Below are 22,940 nucleotides of genomic sequence, written 5' to 3' on the forward strand. Positions count from 1 at the left end.
TGCACTCAAAGTGAGTGCAAAGTGAACCTCTTCAGTCTCAGCATTTGAAGCAAGCAGCAAGGCATAAAAATGAACTATAATGTTTAACTATAGTGGAGCAAGAAAAAATGCCTGCATTTAATAGAAAAATATATCCAGAGGAAATCTTTTACAATAGAGGACACTGTGACCAATTTTCAAATGAAGACACAATACACAAAGTCACTTACCACAAGTCCTCTAGCACCACTGGGACCAGCGGGGCCAGGAGGACCAGGAATACCACGGGGACCAGGCAGACCTGGAGCTCCAGCAACACCAGGAAGACCCTGTCCAGCAGAGGGGAAAAGGTATTATGAGCCCATTATCTTTTCTGTTGCATTAGCTGAATTGGTTTCTTTCAGAGCAAACAAGTGAGTATGGCTGTACTTACAGCTGCACCTTTAGCCCCTGGGAGACCATTAGCACCAGGGTTCCCCTATTAAGAAAGATAACAATAATGGTTATTTCAGAGTCTCAAGTGAACCCATCCGACAATAGATGAAGTCTGGCAAGTTACTCACTGGAGGGCCAACAGGACCACTAGAGCCAGGAAGTCCAATCTCTCCTCTTGGGCCAGCAGGACCACTAGGACCAACATGACCAGCAGGTCCGATTTCACCCTGTTTGCGAGAAGGACAGAGCCCTCTGTCAGTGCACACAATATTAGGGGTGTTAGGGCAATAGTGGAGCAATCCTATATTGTCCTGACATTTAGAAGATAATCATATATATGTATATATATTCCCACTTCAGGGGCCAGGAAATCCAAGAGGCTGAGAGCTTTGATTGGATTTTAAAGGCACTGAAGCTGAGATGTCTAGCTAGGCTCCATCAGGGCTGACAGCTAACACAGGAACAACAGATGCTCAGCATCTGAAAAGCTTCATTATTGCCAAGGTTTACAAAGAAGGTTGATCTAGAAAATCAGAATTAAGATTCCAGTCTTATCTGCAGCCATGTGTTTCCGGCATTGGCCTGAGATGCCTCATAGTGTAGGAGACCTGACTGACCATTATTTTGCACCTTAGATGCGTTTGCACTAATGCAAAATGTAAAATGATTCCTGATCAGAGAGCTGTAGGATGGTGTTCACAGTGGAGTAAATTACAGGGAAAGGCTCTTTGTTTTACTCTCGGAAGCTTGTATTCACTAACTCTACTACAAACCCCCTGAATATTATGAAAACTTATCTCCTGCAACTCTGAGTAGTCAGAATTCACCCTACACAAGTAGGCAGCCTTCTCTTGAAATTACATGCTGTAAAAACACTCACATCTGCGTCAGAGAAGACATCATGCCTTCCAAAAGTCTTGCCTTTTGACAAAAAATAACCAGAATGGGATCTCAATTTTCTCATCTTCCCTGCAGTTAATATTAAGAGATCTAGCAAATAACACTATTTTCTTCTATAGGTGGATCAAGGCAAGAGTTTCATCTGCTGTGACATGTACCTGTGTAAGGATGAAAAACTGTATCACACTATCTCTACATGCATTCAGCTCCAAGCTTCCTGGCAAATGGTCAGTGAAATTTGTAAATGCAGTATATGGAATACTCTTGCCCCAAATCCTCTGTCCTTCCTTGGACAGAGTAAAATTCAAAATAATGAGACTCTTACCCAGGTAAAAATGCTAAGATCTGGGCAATAAACTGAATTATCTAAGTCACATCCTGAAAGAGCAAAAATGGTACTGCCTTAAACCTGGAAAGTTTCAATGCAATTTCTTCACTTGTAATTTCAAGAACCTAGGCTAGAAGGAGCCTGATACTCGACTGCAGCTTCTCGGTCCTCCACTACTTCTTTAAAGTGATGTAAACTACTACTTTGCTTATTTATTATGATCCATGTCACCCTTCAAAGGTGTGTACAACTGCACCACATAGGAAGCAGTAAAAAGAAAAGGAAGGTATGTATCTTCCTGAGCCTGCCTAAAGATCATTTTCAGCTGTGAAATAACTGCTGTATTGTAAATTAGCATTCATAGCGGGTCTTCTCCAAATGCTGCAGGGATTGATCCTCATCCTGATCTGCAACTGACAAGGAAGCACCCCCCTTACAGAGAGGGTGTGTTTCTGCTACCTAGCAATACTAGTTACTATATTTCATCTTCACTACCAAAGGTACCAGTAGAAGCAGATGTTCATACCTTAGCACCAGGAGCACCTGGGAAGCCTGGAGGACCAGCAGCACCAATAGGACCCTACGAAATTAAAGGGAAGTAGTTAGGTAAAGGTATCCAGTGATGACAGAAACGTCTTGCTTGCTGAAGTAAGCATTGAAAAGATACATTTCCACACATTACCACCTCAGAATATCAGTTGCCTTTTGCAACTCCAAACTGACAAATTTGGTTCACTACAAACAGTTAAGAACAGTTTTAAAAAAGTGTGAATTAAGCAACAATTTGTAAAACTTTGCCTTGAGGCCAAACACCTGAGTAAGAATAAACAGAGAATGGGCAGAGGCAAACAAGGTGTCTTGCTGCATAGTCCCACAATGGATGAAGGGGAGCACTGCATCCTGCAAATATAAATCTTAGGTGGCTGTTTCCAACACATTTACTGTGCAGGAGTAACTGTGTACGCTTTCACACCAGTAGTCCTTCTGGACTACTGGCCACACACAGGAGCCCTGGATTGATGACAGACTTTGTCCTTCTTCACCTGTGGGCAGAGGGTTAGTAAGATCTCCGCACCATGCCACAAGCCAGTGGTTTGCACAACTTGTATTTAGGTCAGTACTAGGAATTGGATCAGGCTTAACAGCAATTTAGGGCAGGAACTGATTCTAACGTGCAAATGGATTAGAAATCTTGATTCATGCCTAGATCATACATTTTGAGGCAGTGAACGCACGCAACTCCAATGCTTGTTCATTATATTGTGTGGGGTTGAGTTTTCTTTAATGTCAAAGGGAATGAACACATGTCAGCTTGAACAGGGACTTCTACTGGTCCTGCTATATATAGCTATTGCTGTGAGATATGTAATTATGATGGAACAACCTTCCTAATGTACAGGACCCAGACATCACAAGAGAAGATACACTGGTGGATTCGTACCTTTGTTATTCTTTTAAGAATACAAAGGGATAGTTTTTACTCAATTATTAATGAATTATTCAACTCATTCACAGCCATTCGGGATTGATATCTACTTCTTTGTGAGCTAACACATTTCAATTATAAATACTATTATAAAACTGCTTTGCAAATCCAAGAGAATTTAATGGGTCAGCCGGTACAGCAAAGAGGAACTGGCTTCCAACATTCTATAACCTACTCTTATAAACTGAGTACTTGGAATTCTCACTGGTTTTGCATAAGCAGAGAAAAAAAGATCAAATGCCCTTTAAGATATGTATGTAAATATACACTACTAGAATTTCCACCGCAGTGACTCTTTTTATGTTTTAAATTCCCAGTGGCAAGGAGAATAAAACATTATTTGTTTTATTTTTTTAAAAAAGAGTGATAGTAAGTGCTATGCAGAATGTTTACAGCATCATAGCCTAAGCATGTGTAGAATAACTTTAGCCTGGCATAGACACTGGGACCCAATGCAACTTCCTGCTCCTGCCGATTTCCAGCAACACCTCTGCAATTAGCAGCTCCTGAGTATTTTTACTATAGTAACTCAATTGCTTTCAAGATAGCTAAAAGGCTTAGGTTCTACTACAAACTGTAACATCAGATCTCAGCTATAAGGTTGGCCTGCAATTTAAATGCCCAACCACGTATTTTTTAAATACCCCATATGGGAGAAATGAAGTGAAATTAGTACCTATGCTAACATTCTACTACAGTAAAGTATAACAGATGTTTCAAGTGACAGGGAGTTACCAAAGTTAACAGAACCAAATACAGCTTCATCACTCATTTAAATTTTGAAAGCAAGAAGGAAAAACTATTCTGGGCTATTCCTGACTTTTTCTTTTTTAAGCTTCAAAAATATACCCTTGTACACACATTTATTTCATTGAAACAAACGAGATTTACTGAAGTCAGTGGTATGCTATGGTGACAGCAATTCCTATTAAAGGGACAAATCTGCATTGGATTAGCACTTTTTCGTATAGTTACTGTTTACCACTCAGATCAGGACAGTTGGATCTTAGTGGCCTTCCACACTAGCTCACCTAATTCAGGTATCACATGGTGAATGAAACAGGTTAGCTCCTGTTAGTCAGACAGGACAATGCTGCAGGTGCAAAGCTGAGTCCTGGACTGCATATAATAGTTTTGGGGTGTATATAATTATAGTCATCTGCAACATGTGCATGGTACATATCTGCTAAAAAGCATAAAGTATCTTTAGGTTTGGGGTGAGAACTGTTCTGTTAGGCTGTTGGAAATCAGAATTCTGATCACTGTTTCCCTATGAACTCATCAGTGCAAATGACAGAATATTTGGTTCCTTTGATACAGATGCATTTTCTATAAATCCTGAAGCTCTCATGATATTGTCTGCAAAAGGTTTATGTTTTATCAATTCTTTTTAGATGAAGCAACAAAGAACTGTGTTAAGAATGTCCACACAATCAACTTCTCAGAAGCCTGAGAAATATTATCGACAGAAAGAGACATGAGGCCTAATGGAACCAGACTGTCAAATATCCAGAATGAAACTTACAGCAGGTCCAGTGGGGCCAGCGCTGCCATCACTTCCACGAGCACCCTGTGAGGAGAGAACATCATAAAAGAGTTTGAAGAGAGATTCAAAGTAACAGTAAGTGGCTGGTCATGATGACAGGCAGATGGGAAGCTACTTACAGCTGGTCCAGGGGCTCCTATTCTTCCTCTCTCACCAGGGAGACCACGAGCACCCTGAAAGAAAAATTAAATTGACTCATTTAATCCATTCACTGAACAAAGATATATAGACTTGCAGCCAGGCAATTCTGTTCTAAATATTCACATGCTGTTACATTAGAGTAGCTAGCTAGCTAGAGTGTCACTGATGGCAAAAACTGATCAAATGCTGGCTGAACCATATCTATCAGATTATCATTTTCTGCAGCAGCAGTAAATACTTACAGGTTGTCCTGGGGTACCATTTTCACCAGGGGCACCAGGTTCTCCCTGTGAAAAAGAAAGTTTGCAGGCTTGAATTTCTTAAAGGATGTTTTGGACAGACAGCATAACACCATCTAGAGACATATTCAACTGCTGGATACTACCTTTGATTTCTGTAGCACCTGAACCACATTATAAAATAACTGCACATCAAGTCCTGAGGATGCAGAGACTGTGACTGTCCCTGCACATACTGGAATGCGACCAGCTGGAAATCTTCTTAGAAGAGGAGGGCCAGAGCAAGTCACTACACCTACCCATCTTAGCTTCCTTTACCTCCCTTCTTTATTCTGATATTTACTCTGTAGCACGCACCTAAGAGATAGGGCCTGGATAGTCAACTACCAATTTGGATCAATCAGCAGCTGTTTTTTAACTAGAGCAGAAGCAGAAAAATGCTTTATTTTGCCTTACGTTAAGGTGACAAAGTTCCTGTTAAATGGCTGGAAATTAGGATCTGCCTCAGGTATTTTTAATGTAGGACCAATAATACTGAAGTATGACTGACAACCATTAAAACATGACTCCTGCCCCTTTAGTACTAAGCGCTCTCAACAAGACTGCAGTTGGTCTAAGCTGGTCTATAGTGACAAGATTAGTCTTAAGGCTCTTGAATCCTGAACATATCTGAATACACATAGTCTTGAATGTTGCAAACAGCACAAGTGTTTGCCTTCATCACTGCTTTCAGCATAGTTACATCATGAGTGACCTTCATTGATTATACTTGTGTTTTGCAGTCAGATCAGCACTCTTACTAATAACTGTTCTTTACTTAATTGCTTTATCTGCCCTTAATCTCCAATATTGGCAGACTGAGCATTTGCTGTCTCTTGACCAAACTTTTTCTGAAGGTTAACGACTTGCAGTGATATTGTAGAATGCTATGTTACAATTAATAACGCTATAAGCAAGTAGTGCTAAGCTCTTAGAAACAAGCAAGAGGGAGGATTCGTATTTGAGCTTCTCATTGTTATATCAAAAGCTCTTGAATATAAATCTCCTGCTAATAAGTCAGCAGCATTAAAATTTCCTACAACCCAGTATTGTGGTAAGTGTTTAAGAAAACTGTTATTAGGCACTGATGAATGGGAAAAGAAACCAAGAGAGGAAGAGTTTGACAGAGATGTTTCTAGACCATATTTAAAAACTTTTTTTTTAAGGATAGTGTTCAAATGTGCACTAATCCAAGAAGGTAAAATGGGAAAAAGACTGTGAAGATCAAATAGCCTTAACTCGGAAGAGCACTGCACCTATCCAAATTTTTAGCAGACTGGAGCAGGTCTCTCACATAGCAGAATTCTGTAGAAAAATTAGATATTTTCATTTTAGTGTGCCTTAAAACACCACCAAAATGCAAAACACAATCCATAAAAAGAGATAAAATCAGCCTTGAGTGCTGCTGGGTAGTCAACCATTAGGAGCTCAGTTCTGCAGCTCTTACTCAACAGGAAGTACAAACTTTAATAAGGCCTCAAGAATAAAGCCCCATGAATGATTTCTCATGTTAAGGTGCCTATATTTGCTATACGTACACCCACTGAAATCTAGATTATTGCTGTTGGGCAATATTTAATGACAACATGGAAGACTGATTGGAGGGGACTTCATGTGTCTTTTGCCAGGAAAAGCTACAAATGCATCCTACATTTTCAGATTTCATCTTTACCTTGTTGCCAGGAGTACCAGGTTGTCCCTTTTGACCATCCAGACCATTGTGTCCCTATTTAAGTAGAAAAATAGATATTAATATATATTTTCCCACAAATGGCTATACATAAACTCCTAGTCTTGTAAGGCGAAGCCTTCTTTCCATACAAAATTATTTTCTAATATAATCTTAAGATTTAAAAAAAACCCCAAAATCAGTTTTTCATATCAGGAGATAGTAAAAACTTCAAAGAGGTTCACACACTCTTAACTTTGAGGGTATTTCCAGGGGTTTTCAGCATGCTGAAGTGCTGTCAATCATAACTAATCAGGGAAATCATGCACATACTCACCCTAATTCCTTTAAAGCCGGGCAGACCAGGAGTTCCAGGGAAACCACGAGCACCCTAAAAACACACAATGCATGAATGATTGTCTCTCATATTATATAATGCAGTTAAAGAGAAAGAAAAAGACTAAGTCTTTCAACAAAATTAACTGGTAGATCTGGGCTGTGATACTTCAAGTGAGGAACACAGTCCATTCCCCAACCTCCCAGGACCAGACTTGTTCCAAGACTAACAGTAATCAACTTGATTTTCCAGTTCTGACTCTCCAAAATTTCATGTATTAACATGTGATATCACAGCTGTTTTAGCTTTCTATACCAAGGTGCCTCCTCATCTGTGCCTATGTCATCACTATGTCAATTCTGTTACTAATTACACTAGCTTTACTTGGGGAGGGGGAACACAAAACAAATACATGACTATATGATATCCCCAAAGGTACGAACTGAATTTTGACTAATCCATATAAGAAATATTAGTAGATAGTTAATGGTGCAACTCAGGAATCCTGTTAGGTTTCACTGATAGAACTGTTCTGCATTGTCTACAGAGGTTTCACTGATAGAACTGTTTTGCATTGTCTACAGCAGACTGCTACATACCTGAGGGCCAGCAACACCCCTCTCACCAGGTCTTCCAGGTTTGCCAGGGTGGCCCTAAAAAAAGGCAGTGAAATTGCACTAAGAAAGAAAGCTTATTTAATAAAATAACAACATAAACCATTCTTAAAAAGAAAAGACACTAAGTTTCTCACATTTTCAATAATTACAGACAGCTTGTTAGCTTTCATGTTTCCTTCTCCCTGTATTCATGAAGTTAAGTAATTTATTTGGAGAGTTTTTGAAGTTATCCATTTTTCTGTACATCTCCAACATACAGCATTTCTTGTATTGTAAAATAATTATTTCAAGGAGTTATTTATTCTATTCAGTATTATAAAACAATGTAAAAAATTATGGCCAATTGAATGCTTTGCTTAACAATGACTTAATGTTAGAGTTGAATCACGGCCCCAAAAGAAATGAGAAACATTCAGTAACCACTTACATCTTCACCAGCCTTTCCTGGAGGACCAGGGGGACCACGAGGACCCTGGGGACCCTGTTAAAAATAGACTGAGGATTACTTCAAGCATCAGTTTTTCAGATAAGTCTTTTCACTGGTTTCTGACTTGAGCTGGGGCACAGGTGGAGCATAACTGTCTTTGCACTTTATGATTCTAGTCTGAAGGAGTCTGAATCTGAGTGTTCAGCTCTGCTTCTGTAACAGGACCAACCAGGAATATCCAATTGAAACATTCAAGGACATGCATATGGATAGGAGAAAGGAGCCTAAGCATTACAAGCCTACTTTGTTGTCCTATTTCTGATTCTAACAGCATCTGTATGTGAAACCCGTACTTACCGTTTGACCAGGTTCACCAGGCTCACCAGGAACACCTTGAAAACCAGGAGGACCCTACAAAAGGAGGGAGATTTTGTTAGTGCTTGAACAAGCTATTTGTGATTTTCCAGATATGTCAATGTTTATTAATCTGTAGGAGAGCTGAGACTGCACTTACAGGGGGTCCAGATGCTCCAGGTGGGCCTCTAGGTCCCATTAAACCCTAGGGGAGAAAAATTACAAAGCATTTTTTTTTTTTTAAAATCACCATTACATAAACTCATCTATAACACCAATTCCTGTTATTCCTAGAATATTGGTAAGCCTTACAGGTTTCAGTGTCCAAATCAAGTTAGAGAAAGTTAAGAGTTCTGCAGGAATTTACACAGGCAGTCCAAGTGCAAATAGATCTTCTAATGGATGAATTAGCACAGAGGTGATTAGGAACCCACCATTATGGCTGGGAACCCTGTGATCTATTCTAGCTTGTCAGTAAGCACACTGGTTCATTCTTCTATGTGCCTTCTCCCTTCCCATAAGATAAATGCAGAGTTTAAAGATGAAGGTCATAACAACAGATTAAGAAAGACTGTATTTTTGAGCCTGTCAATTTTATCATAATTTTCAAGAAGATGTTAGAGAAAAAGATCATTAAAATTGTAGAGATGTAAAAGGGAAAAATAAAGATATATAAATTGCAGTATTACCATGAATTGACAGGTCCACACACAACTTTGGAAAGAAATCAAACAACTCTTGGACATATTGTGTAATCATCTATTTCAAATAATGATCCACTTCTATTTAAATATTTCATTGTTTTCTATTTTCTATTAAATTCTTTTCATTTCACCTACAAAGTCAGTCACTAACATACTCTTCTTGACTGAATTCAGAATTTACATACATCTTGGAAAAAGGATCAAAAATCTCTTTTAAAAAGGAAATTTCCATGGATTACTGCACTTTCTTAATAGTTGTCTTAAGCTTTACTAAGCAAGCAACTTTTACTGAAATTTAATTTAGGCTCCTATTGTCCAAATGAATGTTTTATAAGATGTGTCAACAGAAATTGCTATAAAAATATGCAGGAAATTCTAGGAAAAATAACTAATTCTGAACAGTCTGAATCACATGTGCTGCATATGCCCTGTGAATTTCTCCACAAATTATATTCCATAATTATTTTTCCCTCCTTTTCTAAATTCCCAATCTCTCACATTTGCTTTATGAAATTTAAAAATTCCTCACAGTAGGTAGATTCTGCTGCTGTTCCCACCAGGTGAACCCTAAGTGATTCAAAAATTGAAACTCAGAAATTGTGACACCCCAAATAAATCTTCATCTACATTTTCATATTGTCAGACACTGAGGGCAGATCTTGATTAAAGATACTCCCATTTTCCTATATTTAGTATCTAAGTGGATGCCAAAATATTTTCAAAAATTCATTTAATATTACAATATTTTTGAGAAGGGAAACAAGCACTTGACCCAGAATAAACCTGAGCAGCCTTCACCTTGCTGCTCACCCATCAGATGCATTGCCTGTGATGTTGGTAAGTGTGCTGTCTATGCACACTGAAAATATCTGCTAACGTCAGGAAGGGTTAGAAATCCATGTAGAGAGGCAATAGACTTCTTAAATGTCCATGTGAACATAGCATGCAGTAACTGATACAGATTTCTCCCAAGAAACTGCTTTGTAGCAAGTACTAACATTCAGCTTTGGAGAATTAAATGTGGTGGCCAATTTCCTACCAAGCCTGTGCAATCCAAGGATATCAAAAGTGTTTAACAGCCATGGGAGAAAAATAGTCACCAACTGGAGCTAAGCTATTGAGTTACTTTCTAGACCTATGTCTGCTTTAGACAGCAGCTTTACAATTTATCTCATTCATAAAACACAATCTGTCTTGTTATGGGTAAAGTAATACTGTATCGAAGTACGTGTTACCTGACATCAGATTAGAAGATTCACTTATTCATAAAAGTGTGGTCAACAGACAGAATTAAAGCACAAGGCCCATGAGTGCTATATTCAAGTTAAATATACAGTCCCAAGATCACATTTCAAGTCCTAGGGCTATATTTCAAACACTTTACATTGTCCTACATCAAAGAATCAATTCACAGTTTGAGTCAATATATGATCATAACACTAATTTTAACACTATGCTTTGCATTATTACAGCTGGATTAGACTCAAAGGAAAACAGCAAACGGGTTATCTATGCAAGTTATCAAGTGTTAAATCATATACCTACCATAGGTCCAGGGCCAAAATCAGCTGCTTTAGATGGATCATATTGAGCAGCGAAGTTCTGCAGGTGATAAAATGTTTGAAATTAACATACTACAAATTTTACTTTAAAAATGTTGATAATTATCATGCTACATTTCACTACCATCAGACTTGCTATACAGTATGTTGAAGTAGCATATGTAAAACTCAGTAAACATGGTCCTATCATAAATACATTTCTACTCATTTTCAAGTTTCCAGAAAAGATTTGATTTTACTAGGAAGGTCCTTTCAGGCAGTGGCCTCAAATATCTATGCACTACTGACAGAGAGGCACTGCAATAGTGTGAACTGAAAATTAAGAAAGCAAACTCAGTACTCATTTAAAATTGAAAACTTTCCTGAAACCCTCAAATCATTCTACCTAATTTTCAATGAGGGAAGTTGTGCGTATTTTTTCACTGCATTGCTTAAGTAAAATCCTTGTACCAGCCCTGATGGGCTACCGGTTGAGGTGGGGCTTTCACGTTCAAAAAGATCTGAGGAGCATGCAGCCTCAGAAACTCTGCACTGGATTTTTGATCTTCTATCCATATAGGTTTTGTAGGCAAATATGCATCTCGTACATTTTCTCTCTTCACTAAAATGGAAAAAAGTTCTATACAACACAGTCAAAAATTCTTTTCTTGTTTTATTAGCATATTAAAACTAGAAATCAGTGAAAGCAGTCTGGGGTTTGCTAATAGAAAAATAAATTATTGCTATTCATATTGAAGGCAAGAGAGTATCCTTCCATGCAGGAGGATTTACTAAGCTTGATCAATAAGACAGTGTCTATCTCTTCATGCTCCCTGTGCAAGTTAACGTCAAGCAAAGAGTTAAAGCCAGCATTCTGCAGAGAATACACGATAGACACTTCTGCAAAAAGTGTGCATGCAACACAGTCCACTTAGGTTTTGCAGCATGAATAGAGATAGAAATGAAAAATTCTAAAGGAAGATACGCTAAAATCCTAAAGGACTTTCAAGTACGAACTTTCAGCTTAAGGGTAGTCTTCAGCGTGTTCCAACACATTGCTGTCTCTTGAACGCGCAAAGTGTTGTTTCTTTTCTCTATCTGCTTAACAGCACAGGTTTCACTTACTTGATTTCTAATCCATACACATTATGGCTGTATAAATTAATGATAATTAACACTGTTGGTTTGCTCCTGTGCATAAGTCCTGGCTGAATACAGAACCCAAATTTGCTACAGCAAATATACATCCCAAGGAGAGTTTCACTGGAACTGGGACCATCAATTTTTTGCCGATCACAAAAGAATGTTTCCTCAACTTTCCTCCAATGCAACTTCAGTGTTTTGCAGCAGATGTACATTTAGTCTTAATCACAAAGCACAGATTATCGGTTTCAGTAATAAAAGTTTGGATGCCTTACTCCGCCAAGACCTGGAGGACCAGGGGGGCCTGGAGGACCTGGTAGACCATCTTCACCATCTCTGCCTGGTGGACCTGGTGGACCCTAGAGTCAAAAAAAAGGATTATAAAGTGAACATTAGAAGTGGCTAAAGAAATATCTGAAATGATAAATTCATTAACAGCCAGGCACCTACAGCACATACTACAGCAGTACTATACATGCACTTTCAGTAGTGAGAAAATAAGCATAGCCTGAATTTACGTTGTCTTGTCACATCTCAAATCAGATATTAACTGTAATTTTGTATTTGAGATTTATGGGGGTAATATTGGATCTATGCTACCAAAGTGTAATCTCCAAATTGGGAAATTTCTCTTTAAGCAACCAAATTTTGGACCCATAAACCCCAAGTAACCCACGTGGACCCAAACAGCCTGTCAGATTCCGCCCAAAATTTGACCAAAAGGATGGACAGAAGTCAGCCCTGCTGGTAGGAGCTAACACATACCCAGAATAAGTCGAGGACCAGTTTTTAATCAGTCTATACTATTTGCTGGTACAATTGCAAATTAAATGACAATAAAGCAGTGCTCTTCTAGGTATTTTTGATGCTATCACTGTGCTACCACTGTCGGAGTTTCTTTTACAACAGCCTGAAATTACATGCATTCAGCAACATTTGCCCGTATATTTCATCCTTGATGCACAAAGATATTCAAGTTTTGCCATCGTGACAATGGGGGCGACGTATTTTATTTGGTCTGTATTTTGGACCCAGTTCAGTGCTAGATAAAATCCATAATAAAAGTCTTACAGATTTCTAAAGGAGCAAGATCAGCCTTGCTGCCTTCAGGACAAAGCATGTATCTCATTTGATGAAACAAATTTAGCTAGCAGTAGACTAAAGCAAATATCCAGTTGATCACACGGATACATTCTTCCTAATAGTTCCCATTATGTTTGTCAGCATATTATGACCTAACAAATCTTTAAGAGCTACCTATTACTACTATGGCATTTTCATTTTCAAGATACAAAAAAAGACACATGATAATTACACACTTCCCGGATAAGGATGTGAATTTCAGAATACCACTTAAAAAAAAAGCAGCAATAATGCAGAAGCAAATCAGAAAAGCAGCCATCAGCAAAATGAATGAACATTGCAATTAAATTATTCATCTGTCCTTATTTATGGTTACTTTACAGTAGCCTTTAACAGTCCAGTATCTGCTTTGACTAATAGAAGGTAGATGACAAACACCTAACGGCCAAGAAAAGAGCTTTTCCAAGCCATCTTTAGAGGCACAGAAAATGAATGATCCTCGAAGCTAGCTTTGTCTATTCAGGTTTGATGTAGACAACTTATCCACATACCATACAGTTCAAAGACTACATCTTTATGTGTCGACTTTCCTTTCTGCATTTTCATGCACTATTTCCACTGTGGGCAGTGGAAAAAAGTTTTTCAAACCACTGCTTGGACTTCTACGCTGCTGTCTGAATTCAATCACATCTGCTCAGCCACAATGACCACAATAGTTTGGTGAGGTATTGCCAGGGCAGAATTTGGTACATAGGTAACTTTGTTTCTTTGTAATGAAATTGTACAGGGAAGCTTCTATGAGTACATTACTTCACTCTCACATCAATGCCTAAACCTAGTTTTTTCCTACTGGTCTTCCAAAAACTGCTGTTCAAAGATCACAAACAAATGAACATCAATCTAATTCCTTACCCTTTCTCCCTGCGGCCCTTTGTCTCCTCTAGGGCCCTGCCAGGAGAAAATAAAACTTAATGAGTTACCGCAGAAATTTTCCAGGACGACACAGGGAAACAGATGCATTAAAAATAATTAGTGTACATGGAAAAAGGAAAGCAGACCACACATACAGGTCCAATTGCTACTTTCTACAGGCAGCATATTCTTTTTCCACAGTAAGCTACTGGAAATACATGTCACTGTCATTACTACATCAGTTAAAAGTATCACTGCACAGACCACAGAGTATCACTGCACAGACTACTTGCAAAGTTGGTTTTAGTCTCTAATGAGCGACTGGCTCTAATTTAACAGTGAATTTCAGATATAAAATAGAATTTACTTAGATTTTTAGACCTGTATGGACATTGCTTGTGTTCCATTAATGTAAATCTTTCCAAAGGAACTCTGGTTGAACAAGAACGTCACTTTGATGCAGTTCAGTTCTTGGTAGACTTAGTTCTGCTCTTGGGTAAAGCAGCTTAAATCCAATATTTGAATTTACTCTGGTGTTAAGATACTGTGCCTATTGTTGCCTCCTTTTACTTCCTACTCATTTCAGTTCTACTGCTACAGGGAACATTGAAAATAATGAATGTAGTCAGTTTTCCTTTCATCTCATATTCAACCAAATATTAATCTGCCTAAGAATATCTGATATCACCTCCATTCCCACACAAGAAAAATGTATATGCTTACCTTCCGCCCTGCAGTTCCCTGGAAAAAATAAAGAAGATAATTAAAAAAAGATACAGTTTCTCTCAATATTTTAAACTAAAATAAAATATAAACTTGGACTCATCTTCTTACACATTTTTTCTCTGTACAGTATATTTCAGTATACCCTATGGTTTTAAATTACTTCTTATAGTAATTTAGAAGTAATTTAGCTAGGAGTTTATTATCTAGCAAAGATACATGTAACTACATTAAAACATTTTGTTGAAGACTGACAATTTTATATGTATTACAGCCTATAAAACTGGCATTAAAAAAAAGTCACACCTGAGTTCTTTCATAATCCTTCTGTGCAATGAAATTTAGACTGTAAGGCTGGCTTTAAAGTAGAGCTATCTCCAATCCAAACCGCCAGGTATAATGTCCAAACACCACTGCTGTGTTACTTTCTCCTCATGGTCTTTACACCTATGAAGGCAGTCTCTTAAAAAGGCCGTCCCACTTGAGAAATCGGGGTGGGTACCTTTCCAGGCAGTCCCTTCAGGATTTAATTGGTGTCTTTCCGTGACCATCTTGGGCATTAACCTTAATAAATAACACTGCCATGAAAGAGAAGTCTAGCCTGCTAATTGAAGATGAGTGTATATAGTAGATTAAAAAAAATAGTTATACTGACCTCACTCACATCTAGAAAAAGAAGGGAAAGAAAGAGGAAAAAAAAAAAGAGATAATTAGAGCATGGTCTCAGTTATTTTTGCAAGTTTTACATTTCAATGCTTTTAAGTCAAGAGGCAAATTTACATTTCTTAATGCAAGGAACATATTCTTAATGTAATTTCTCACTTTTAAGGTGATTATCTTAAACTGTGAAGACTCGCAGGTGAGATTGCCAAACTCAAAACTGACTTGCTGATGAAATTAGAACAAGTAATATGTTTGATATGGTAAAAAGCCAAATACCTTCTATAAGCCTGCTCTAAATATGCCTGAATGTATCTCCATGGAAAAAAAAGTGCACATACGTATTTTCACATGTGTCTGCATGCAACAAATGAATGAATCCAGACAGGCTGACATGTGAAGATATTAAACTGTAGAAGGAATCTTAAATTTTAATGTAAATGGCTCCATTTCACTTTTTATGGGGCATGGTCGTACCCAAACATACCTATTTCCACAATTTCCTGTAAAACATCAGCATGTGTAACAGAGCAGTTTGAAGCCATTAAACACCAAATAGGAAATAACCTTCTTTCTGCGTGCTAAGTACACTCTTGTTAATCAGTTGGAGACTCTAATTTTCAAAAATCTGTTTTCTAAATTTCAAGCAATCTATTGCTTGAATTAAATTTAAATTAAAAATCTATCTTTGGGCTGAAACTTACCACGGTACGAATGTCTCACACCACACTTTAATGCCAGCAATTCGACTACTAGCTAACAGGTTTTGGGGTGTTTTCCCACAAAGTGTCACTTCGGCGATGTATGATCACACTAAATTCGGATGATTCATGCAGTCCAGCAGACAGGTAACAACACCTGAAGTGCTGAACGCCACAAAGCACTGAAATAGCACGGCAGAACACCGATCGCCTCTACTAGCTCCACTTTAAATAAAAACCATTACTGCCCCCAGGTGATGGTGACACTGGTGACTACAAGGTCTTATTTCGGCAAAACCGGGGTTGGTGGGTGCAGGGGAATGCCCACGCAAACCGCTCCGTCTCCTCAGCCGCTGCTACTGCTGCCCGTCACCCGGGGGTGGAGGGATGTCTCCGGGGGGAGCGGCCGCGGTGCGCCGGGACAGGCCTCAGCCCGGCCGCCCCTTCAGAACGTCCCCAACGCGGCCTGAGGGGCACGGGCGGCACGTTCCCGGGACCCCCCAGGAGAGGGCAGCGCGCGGCTGCGCCCTCCCTCCTTCGCCCAGGAAGGCAGCCAAACCCCAGGGCAAAGCTAGCCTCGCGGAGTAACAGCGGCGAGGGGCTGAGGCGTCTGCACGGGATGCTGCCGGCAGGGAAGACGGGGAACTCTTCGGTTCTCCACCAGCCAAGCGCGCGGGGCGGGGTTCTCCCCCTCCGCATTATGTGTGTAGAAAGCTGCGCTTCCTCGTCATCGAGGAACGGGGACTAAATCCTCTTCCCTGCACTATTCCTTCCCTGCCTCCCTCCTCCTGCCTCGAACAGTCTCTTCCTCTCCGGATACCCCCGGGAGGCCGGGCTCAATGTGCGGGAGCCACCAGGGGAGCCCCCGACGGCTTTCCCCGGCAGAGCCGGAGGGGGCCGCAACCAGTGATTTCGTTGCGCCGCCAGGCGGCGCCGCTGTGCGCAGCGGGACGCGGCGGGGCGGCGGCGGGAGCCGCGGGTCGCGCACCGAGCCTCCCGGCCTCCCCTCGGAGGGAAGCGGCAAGGCACCGCTCTCCCGCTCCACCCGGCTCCCCGCTTCGGGAGCCGTGCCCCAAGTCTCACAAAAGCGTAGTCTGGATGCAGCCTGGGTTCTTCCACTCACCGCATACTCTTCTTCTAGCCCTTAAGCAGCTGCGCTTGAATTAGGGCTTTGCATTCTCCTTTGGATTACGATCCCATCTGTCTTTTTTGGGTTTGGGGGAGGAGGGGAGTCCTCGTTGGCCTTTTGCCACTCTTTTCTATTTCTGAGGGAAAAACAGCTGGATTCTGATCCGGGACAAAGAGGTGATGGCAGTTGTAAGAGCTGGTCTCTACAGCTTGGGAAGCGGCAGCTCCCCTCAGGCTACTATCCGTGGGGAAAGAGGTCTGGACAGATCGCGGAGGGTCAGCCCCTCCTGACCCCCCTGTCAGGGACAGCCATCCCCTGACACCCCCCATGCCACGAGCAAGCTGAAAGCACTTACGTTGGCCTGTTGCTAGGTATGAAGTTACTGCAAGCAGCAACACAATCCGCGTATCCACAAAGCTGAGCATGTCTAGTTGCAAGACATGCAGACTCCTTGTGGTGCAGAGCCCCCGGGTCGGTGGTTAGCTATTACCTATGGGGCGCAGGCATACAGTCTTGAGTAACTCCAACCCTAGCGGAAACCTGCTGCCCGGGATGCTAAATTAATCAAGACCCGCTCCGCCCTATTTATACCGCAGGAGGGTCCCGGGGCCGCGAGTCACCGGCGCCCGCGCAGCCAATGGGAGCGCGGGGCCTGCGCGGCTCCCAGGCCGTCACGTGCCCCGTGTCTCCGGCCCGGCGCGGCAGCCTTGGCAGCGGAGGGGATGGGGCGGAGGGGAGGATGGTGTTGGGGGGGGGGGAGAGGCGGCGACCGTAAATTGGTTCCATGCTTTGAGGACGTGGACACTTTGAGGCTTTCGGGAGGAAAATCTGACTCCTCGTCCCGTTTTTTTATTTAAGGGGTTTTTTTTTTTCCAGCGTTCCCCCGCCCCTCGTCGGGCTTTTCAGGGCTGAGCGGCCCCGAGCCTCGCCGGGCGGCCGGTTGGCAGCGGCCGGGAGGGCGCTCCGACGGCTTTCAAAGCAGGAGCTGTCCAGGGCCTGCGAACCCAACCGCCCCGCTCCCGATGGCGGCGGAGAAGAGCCCTGGGGAGCCGGGAGGGAGCTGGGTCCACTGCTCAGGCTGTCCCCGCAACTGAAGGCAAAAAGACACCCTCGCCCTCCCCGGAGATGCCGAGGCGCCTCCAGCACGGGGGTCGGGCAGCCTGTCACCCCGGGCCCTCGCGTTTCCCAATGGGGAGCAGCGGCCCTTGAGGAGCAGCAGAACGCTCATCGGCTGCTCACAGCCCGGAGGTTCGCTCTGCCCAGAGAGTTCTTTCCGGCCGGAGCAGCCAGTGTTTTCTCCCCACTTCGCGGCCGCTGGGGTAGCGTGTATGCGTGAGGGGCAGCCCGGGGAGTCCCTGCAGCCGGCTGTCCCGAGCGCTCCCCGCCTCCCGGCCCTGTCAGCAAAGCCCCTCTCCGGCGCAGGGAGGAGGAAGAGCACTCACGGCAACTCCCTGTCCCTCCTGCCACCCGCGCACTCCGCCAAGGGGAAAGCTGGAGGGGTTGCTTGCCACGTCTATCTGGCAACCGGCTTCCCTGCCTCGGGCGGGGGAGGTGTGGGCGAGGCGCCGGCAGCCCCACGGCACTCAGGGAGGCCGAGGGGCGATGCAAGGAGCTGCCCTCACGGTGCCCCTGAGGGCAGGCAGGGAGTGGCCGCCTCTTGCGGTGTGCAGCGGGGCCCCATCCTTAGTCCCCGGGCACCTCTCTTCCAGGGACTGGGGTCGGGGGCTGCAGACACTTGCGGTCGCCCGTCTCGGCCCCGCCGGCCTCTGGCCCGCGGCGGCTGAGCGCAGCTGACGTGGTCACACCGTCCGGGCCAAGAGGCGGCAGCGGCCAGTCCGCATCCCCGCCCAGGGGCTCCTCCCGGGCAGGCGGGAGGCCCCCTCCCAGGCCCCCTCTGCTCGCTGAAGGGAGTCCCGGGCAGAGGTAACGGAGAAGACTAATAGGAGCCCCGCCTCAGAGCGGGCCGCCCTCCCCGGGGCGGAAGCGGCGAGGAGGGCGCCGCAAAAAGCGGGGCTCGCCCCCCTTCCCTCCCCCAGCCGCGGGCTGTGGGTCGCCGGGCAGGCGGGTCGTGCGCGGACACAGCAGCGAGCCCCTGCGAGCCTCCGCTGCGCCGGCGGGGGAGCCGCGGCGGAGGCAGCGGGAGGGCTCCCGGCAGCGGGGCCGGGGGACAGCCGGCCGCTGCCCACCCCTGGGGGAAGAAGGTCCTCTCTGCCGCAGCCTGTCTTTGGGGAGGTGTGGAGGGTGTATCCAGCCCTCACTTATAAGCTGTTCCCGGGGGGCACGTGTACAGGAACAATGGAAAAGGTGAGACAGGGGTGTCCATGTGAGGGGAGACCCCACGGAGGTGGCGTCCCAGGAGCACTGCCAGCATCAGGCACTGCTGAATGCAGCAGCCCTGTGCCACGCTTTCACGCGTGGCGCGGAGAGCCAGCCTACTAGCCTGGGCAGCCTGCCTGAAGCCAGCTCCCTGTACGGGATCTTCCTTCACTGTCAAGAGTGCACATGAAATGGGTAATCTGCATGACAACACACGGAATTAAACTGAATGTGGAACTAAATCTGCACTTTGGATAAGATAACCTCCAGCGTTATGAAAAGACCAGTTTGGATGGGGCTTTGAGCTACCTGAACTAGTGGAAGGTGTCCCTGCCCATGGCAGGGGATTGGAACTGGATGAGCTTTAAGGTCTCTTCCAACCCAAACTGTTCCATGATTCTGTGGAAAGGAGGTCCAACAAAATATATCTGACCAAAAAACAGGACCCCAATGGATGATGATGCATTGAAACATGATAATAAAAGTATACAGCATAAACAGTATAAAAGTACTCTCTGAGATTATCTTTCATGTGAATGGTATCAATTTAAATAGAGTGGGATTTAAAATTAATCTGGACAGCAAAGTTAACTACTTTAAAGTTTATACCAGCATAAACCTAAAATAGCTCAGTGACCTTCAAACAAGTTGAAATAATAATTAAAGTTAGACCCAAAGCACTGGAGCTCAAGTTTGAGTGTTTCCTGACAGCTCCACTTCCAGTGAGTAGTGTGGGTTGTTTTGGTTTTTTTTAAACCTCTCCCTTGAAATCAATCATTTGACTCTATAGCCAGAGTTTTTCCTTGTTTTGTCAAATGAATTTTGACTCTGCTGCCTCAGCAGAACATTTATTGATTGGTAATAATAGTAACTAGACTCTTTTTAGACAAAGTCTTTTCTAATTGAACACATACAATGTCAGAGAACCATTGCTTGCCTACTTTTATGCACATTTTCAAGAAATGATAGTCCTTTTCTACTAGCAGAATACTCTGATGGTGCAAGAGTGTGGACACATGTATCCTGACCAAACCAAACTCAATCACCATTCCCCTCCACCCTCCCCATAGATTTTCAGACTGGAAAGATAAGGAAACCCCCCAGAGAAGGATGCCCTCTCTCCACAAAGATGAGGATTTTCATTTACCACGTGTACCATAAAGCAAGGGGCTGAGGGAAACACATAGCCAGAAGCTGAGCAACACACAAAAAGTATTGAGATGACACGAAACTACAGCTCCTAGGCTTCAAAAGAGATACAGGATTGGTGCCTATGGTAGAAAAAAAAAGAGTTACAGAATAATAATTCATTGTGCTGGGTCTTCGCCCATGTCTATGGGTTTTTTTTCAACAAACCACCATCTTGAAAAAAATATAACTGAGGTTCTCTAGGACCATCAGCTCTAACAAAACAGTCTGAGATGTATACCTGACCTTTGGAACCTATGGAGCCCTTGGCCATTTTCTTCAGTAACATTCATCCTTGGTCTCCATATTTTAAGAAAAGATGAGGAAGGAGAAAGAATCTCTTTTCCCTCTAGCACCAGCACAAATTCAAGCAACACCAAACGATTTTAGGTTAAGTGACAAAGATGATCTTTCTGCAAAGTATCTGTATCATTCAGATACTGTCACAGCTTCTGTTGTGAAGGTAAGCTACATTGCTCATCTGCTCTAAGCATTCAAAAGTAATCTTAGAAACTGGAGAAAAATGAAAGTATTTCCAAAACAGGGGAGTGCTTGGTGAATTTGGTTCTATGGGGTGAACTCAGATTTAATTTTTTTTTCCTCAAAAAACAATTACTGCAAATGGTTGCTATTAGGCAAATATCTTTACTCCTAATATAACAGAAGTAACTTGACAGCTTTTGGAGCCATTAGCATGCCAGAAGTGATTTGATCAGCCAGCTTTAACAAGGAAACATCTAAGAACTCATTTTCCCTTTGGATCATTTCTATTTAAAGGAACTATTTCACACTGAAGCCAATAATGCCTGTGGCACAATTTAAACTAAAACTGATGATGATAAAAAATAACCTCTTTAAAATTTGCTGTTAGGGCAAGCTTTGAAAGAGATGAGCTCCCAGGTGATGTTGAAGCAGATTTATTTCTCATTATTTTGAACCATTTGTTTGAATGCAGACTGGTTTTTTTAACACATGCACTGGGAAACAGTTGCCCTGCCTACTCCTTCAAAGCTTACCCACCAACCATTGAGCCATTCATTATCCAGCCAAACAATTTAATACTGTCTGGCCAGTACCATATTACAAGAAAACACAGAGCAATGCCAGAGTTTGGAGAAAGATCTGCATCTTTTTAGGCTGTCTGTAAACCTCATGCCCCATGGTGGATAACTGGATATGGTGTCTGCTCAGATCCTAGTTCTTCTCAGGCTGGTACGAATGGGAAAGCCACAGTATTTGTGGTTGGAGCAAATAGTCATTGATTTCTTTACACCTATTCCAACACAAAGCTTCACACATTTGTTCAGATAATGAGTGCATGCCCAGCCATATAGCAGTAAAGGATGAGCAACAAATCTGCATAAGGGAAATAGTTTCCTAGTGGGATTCCTTTGAGTACTGGAGCTGACCAAGAGGCACAGTCTGGCTTTAGTCTTTCTTTTGTAGGATATATGGATATATGAGGGTCTATACAGCATAATTCAATAAAGCACTAGCACTTGGATAGATTATACTAGGTGACTGTTGTGTAGACATATCGGCTTCATTTGAGCTAGCTTTGATAAAACTGTTTATGATTCTGCATTTCACATCTTTGCTTGGTTATAGACGATATCTTGCTCTGAGTGACAAGGAGACAAGTACCTTGTCAGTGAAGAAAATACAGAAACAGGACAGTGTATCCCCCTCACCACAATTCAGTGTTTCATGTTTGCTGGTTTCTTCCTGACTGCTTAGTTTAAAAAAACCCAAAAAAACCCCAAAAAGCTGTGCTATGCTCTAATAGGAAAATCCTGAGGAAAGACAAACAAGTCACCGCAAGGATCTTCTACCACTGCTCTGCACATGGGGTTGAAGGGCCAGTTATGCTAAGCTCCTGTGGTCAGGACACTGTTCCCATGTAGGGCTAAAGGTATACAGAGATGTAAGAGAATGGTACAGGTATGTAAAGAGTCATGTCTTGGCTGGTCCATGGATCGTCATTTAGAGGGAGTCTGTAGAGTGCCAGTAAATGGTATGGAAGCAGGAATATTTTCTTTCTGCAAATAGCTCATAACCACTGATTTTTAATACTTCTTTTGTATTTTAAGATGTCTTTTCAGAATCAATTAAAGTGGCTTTTAAGAAGTAGTTCAGCAAATTGACTTTTAAGGAGAAACAGGTTCTATGTGAACAGCCATGGCAGCTTCTTCCTTTAGTTTCTGTTCCCCAGTGGCTGTCTACACTTGAAATAAATCATTGTTCATTATTCTCAACAGGTGTAATGATCATGGATTCTCAGAAAAGAGCAACTGATAGGCTCAGCAGCCCAGGGAGGATTGCTGTGGAAGGAAAATTTAATGG

General features: G+C 42.5%; 1 protein-coding gene across 1 annotated transcript in view; it reads right to left on the reverse strand.

Moving 5' to 3' along the window:
- COL1A2 (collagen type I alpha 2 chain) overlaps positions 1 to 17,518 on the reverse strand; it is a gene marked incomplete at its 5' end in the record, with an annotated part of 39,417 nt that extends 21,899 nt beyond the window's left edge. The window contains 17 exons of the mRNA XM_080639689.1: positions 210 to 308; positions 413 to 457; positions 543 to 641; positions 2,169 to 2,222; positions 4,654 to 4,698; positions 4,794 to 4,847; positions 5,058 to 5,102; positions 6,766 to 6,819; positions 7,100 to 7,153; positions 7,699 to 7,752; positions 8,144 to 8,197; positions 8,501 to 8,554; positions 8,658 to 8,702; positions 10,747 to 10,803; positions 12,161 to 12,244; positions 13,881 to 13,916; positions 17,423 to 17,518. Of these exons, the coding sequence (XP_080495815.1) occupies positions 210 to 308; positions 413 to 457; positions 543 to 641; positions 2,169 to 2,222; positions 4,654 to 4,698; positions 4,794 to 4,847; positions 5,058 to 5,102; positions 6,766 to 6,819; positions 7,100 to 7,153; positions 7,699 to 7,752; positions 8,144 to 8,197; positions 8,501 to 8,554; positions 8,658 to 8,702; positions 10,747 to 10,803; positions 12,161 to 12,244; positions 13,881 to 13,916; positions 17,423 to 17,518 (1,029 nt within the window). The remainder of the gene's footprint in view (positions 1 to 209; positions 309 to 412; positions 458 to 542; positions 642 to 2,168; positions 2,223 to 4,653; positions 4,699 to 4,793; positions 4,848 to 5,057; positions 5,103 to 6,765; positions 6,820 to 7,099; positions 7,154 to 7,698; positions 7,753 to 8,143; positions 8,198 to 8,500; positions 8,555 to 8,657; positions 8,703 to 10,746; positions 10,804 to 12,160; positions 12,245 to 13,880; positions 13,917 to 17,422) is intronic.
- Positions 17,519 to 22,940: the final 5,422 nt, after the last annotated feature.

Source organism: Psittacula echo, assembly GCF_963264785.1.
Source record: "Psittacula echo genome assembly, chromosome: 2".
NCBI lineage: Eukaryota > Metazoa > Chordata > Aves > Psittaciformes > Psittacidae > Psittacula > Psittacula echo.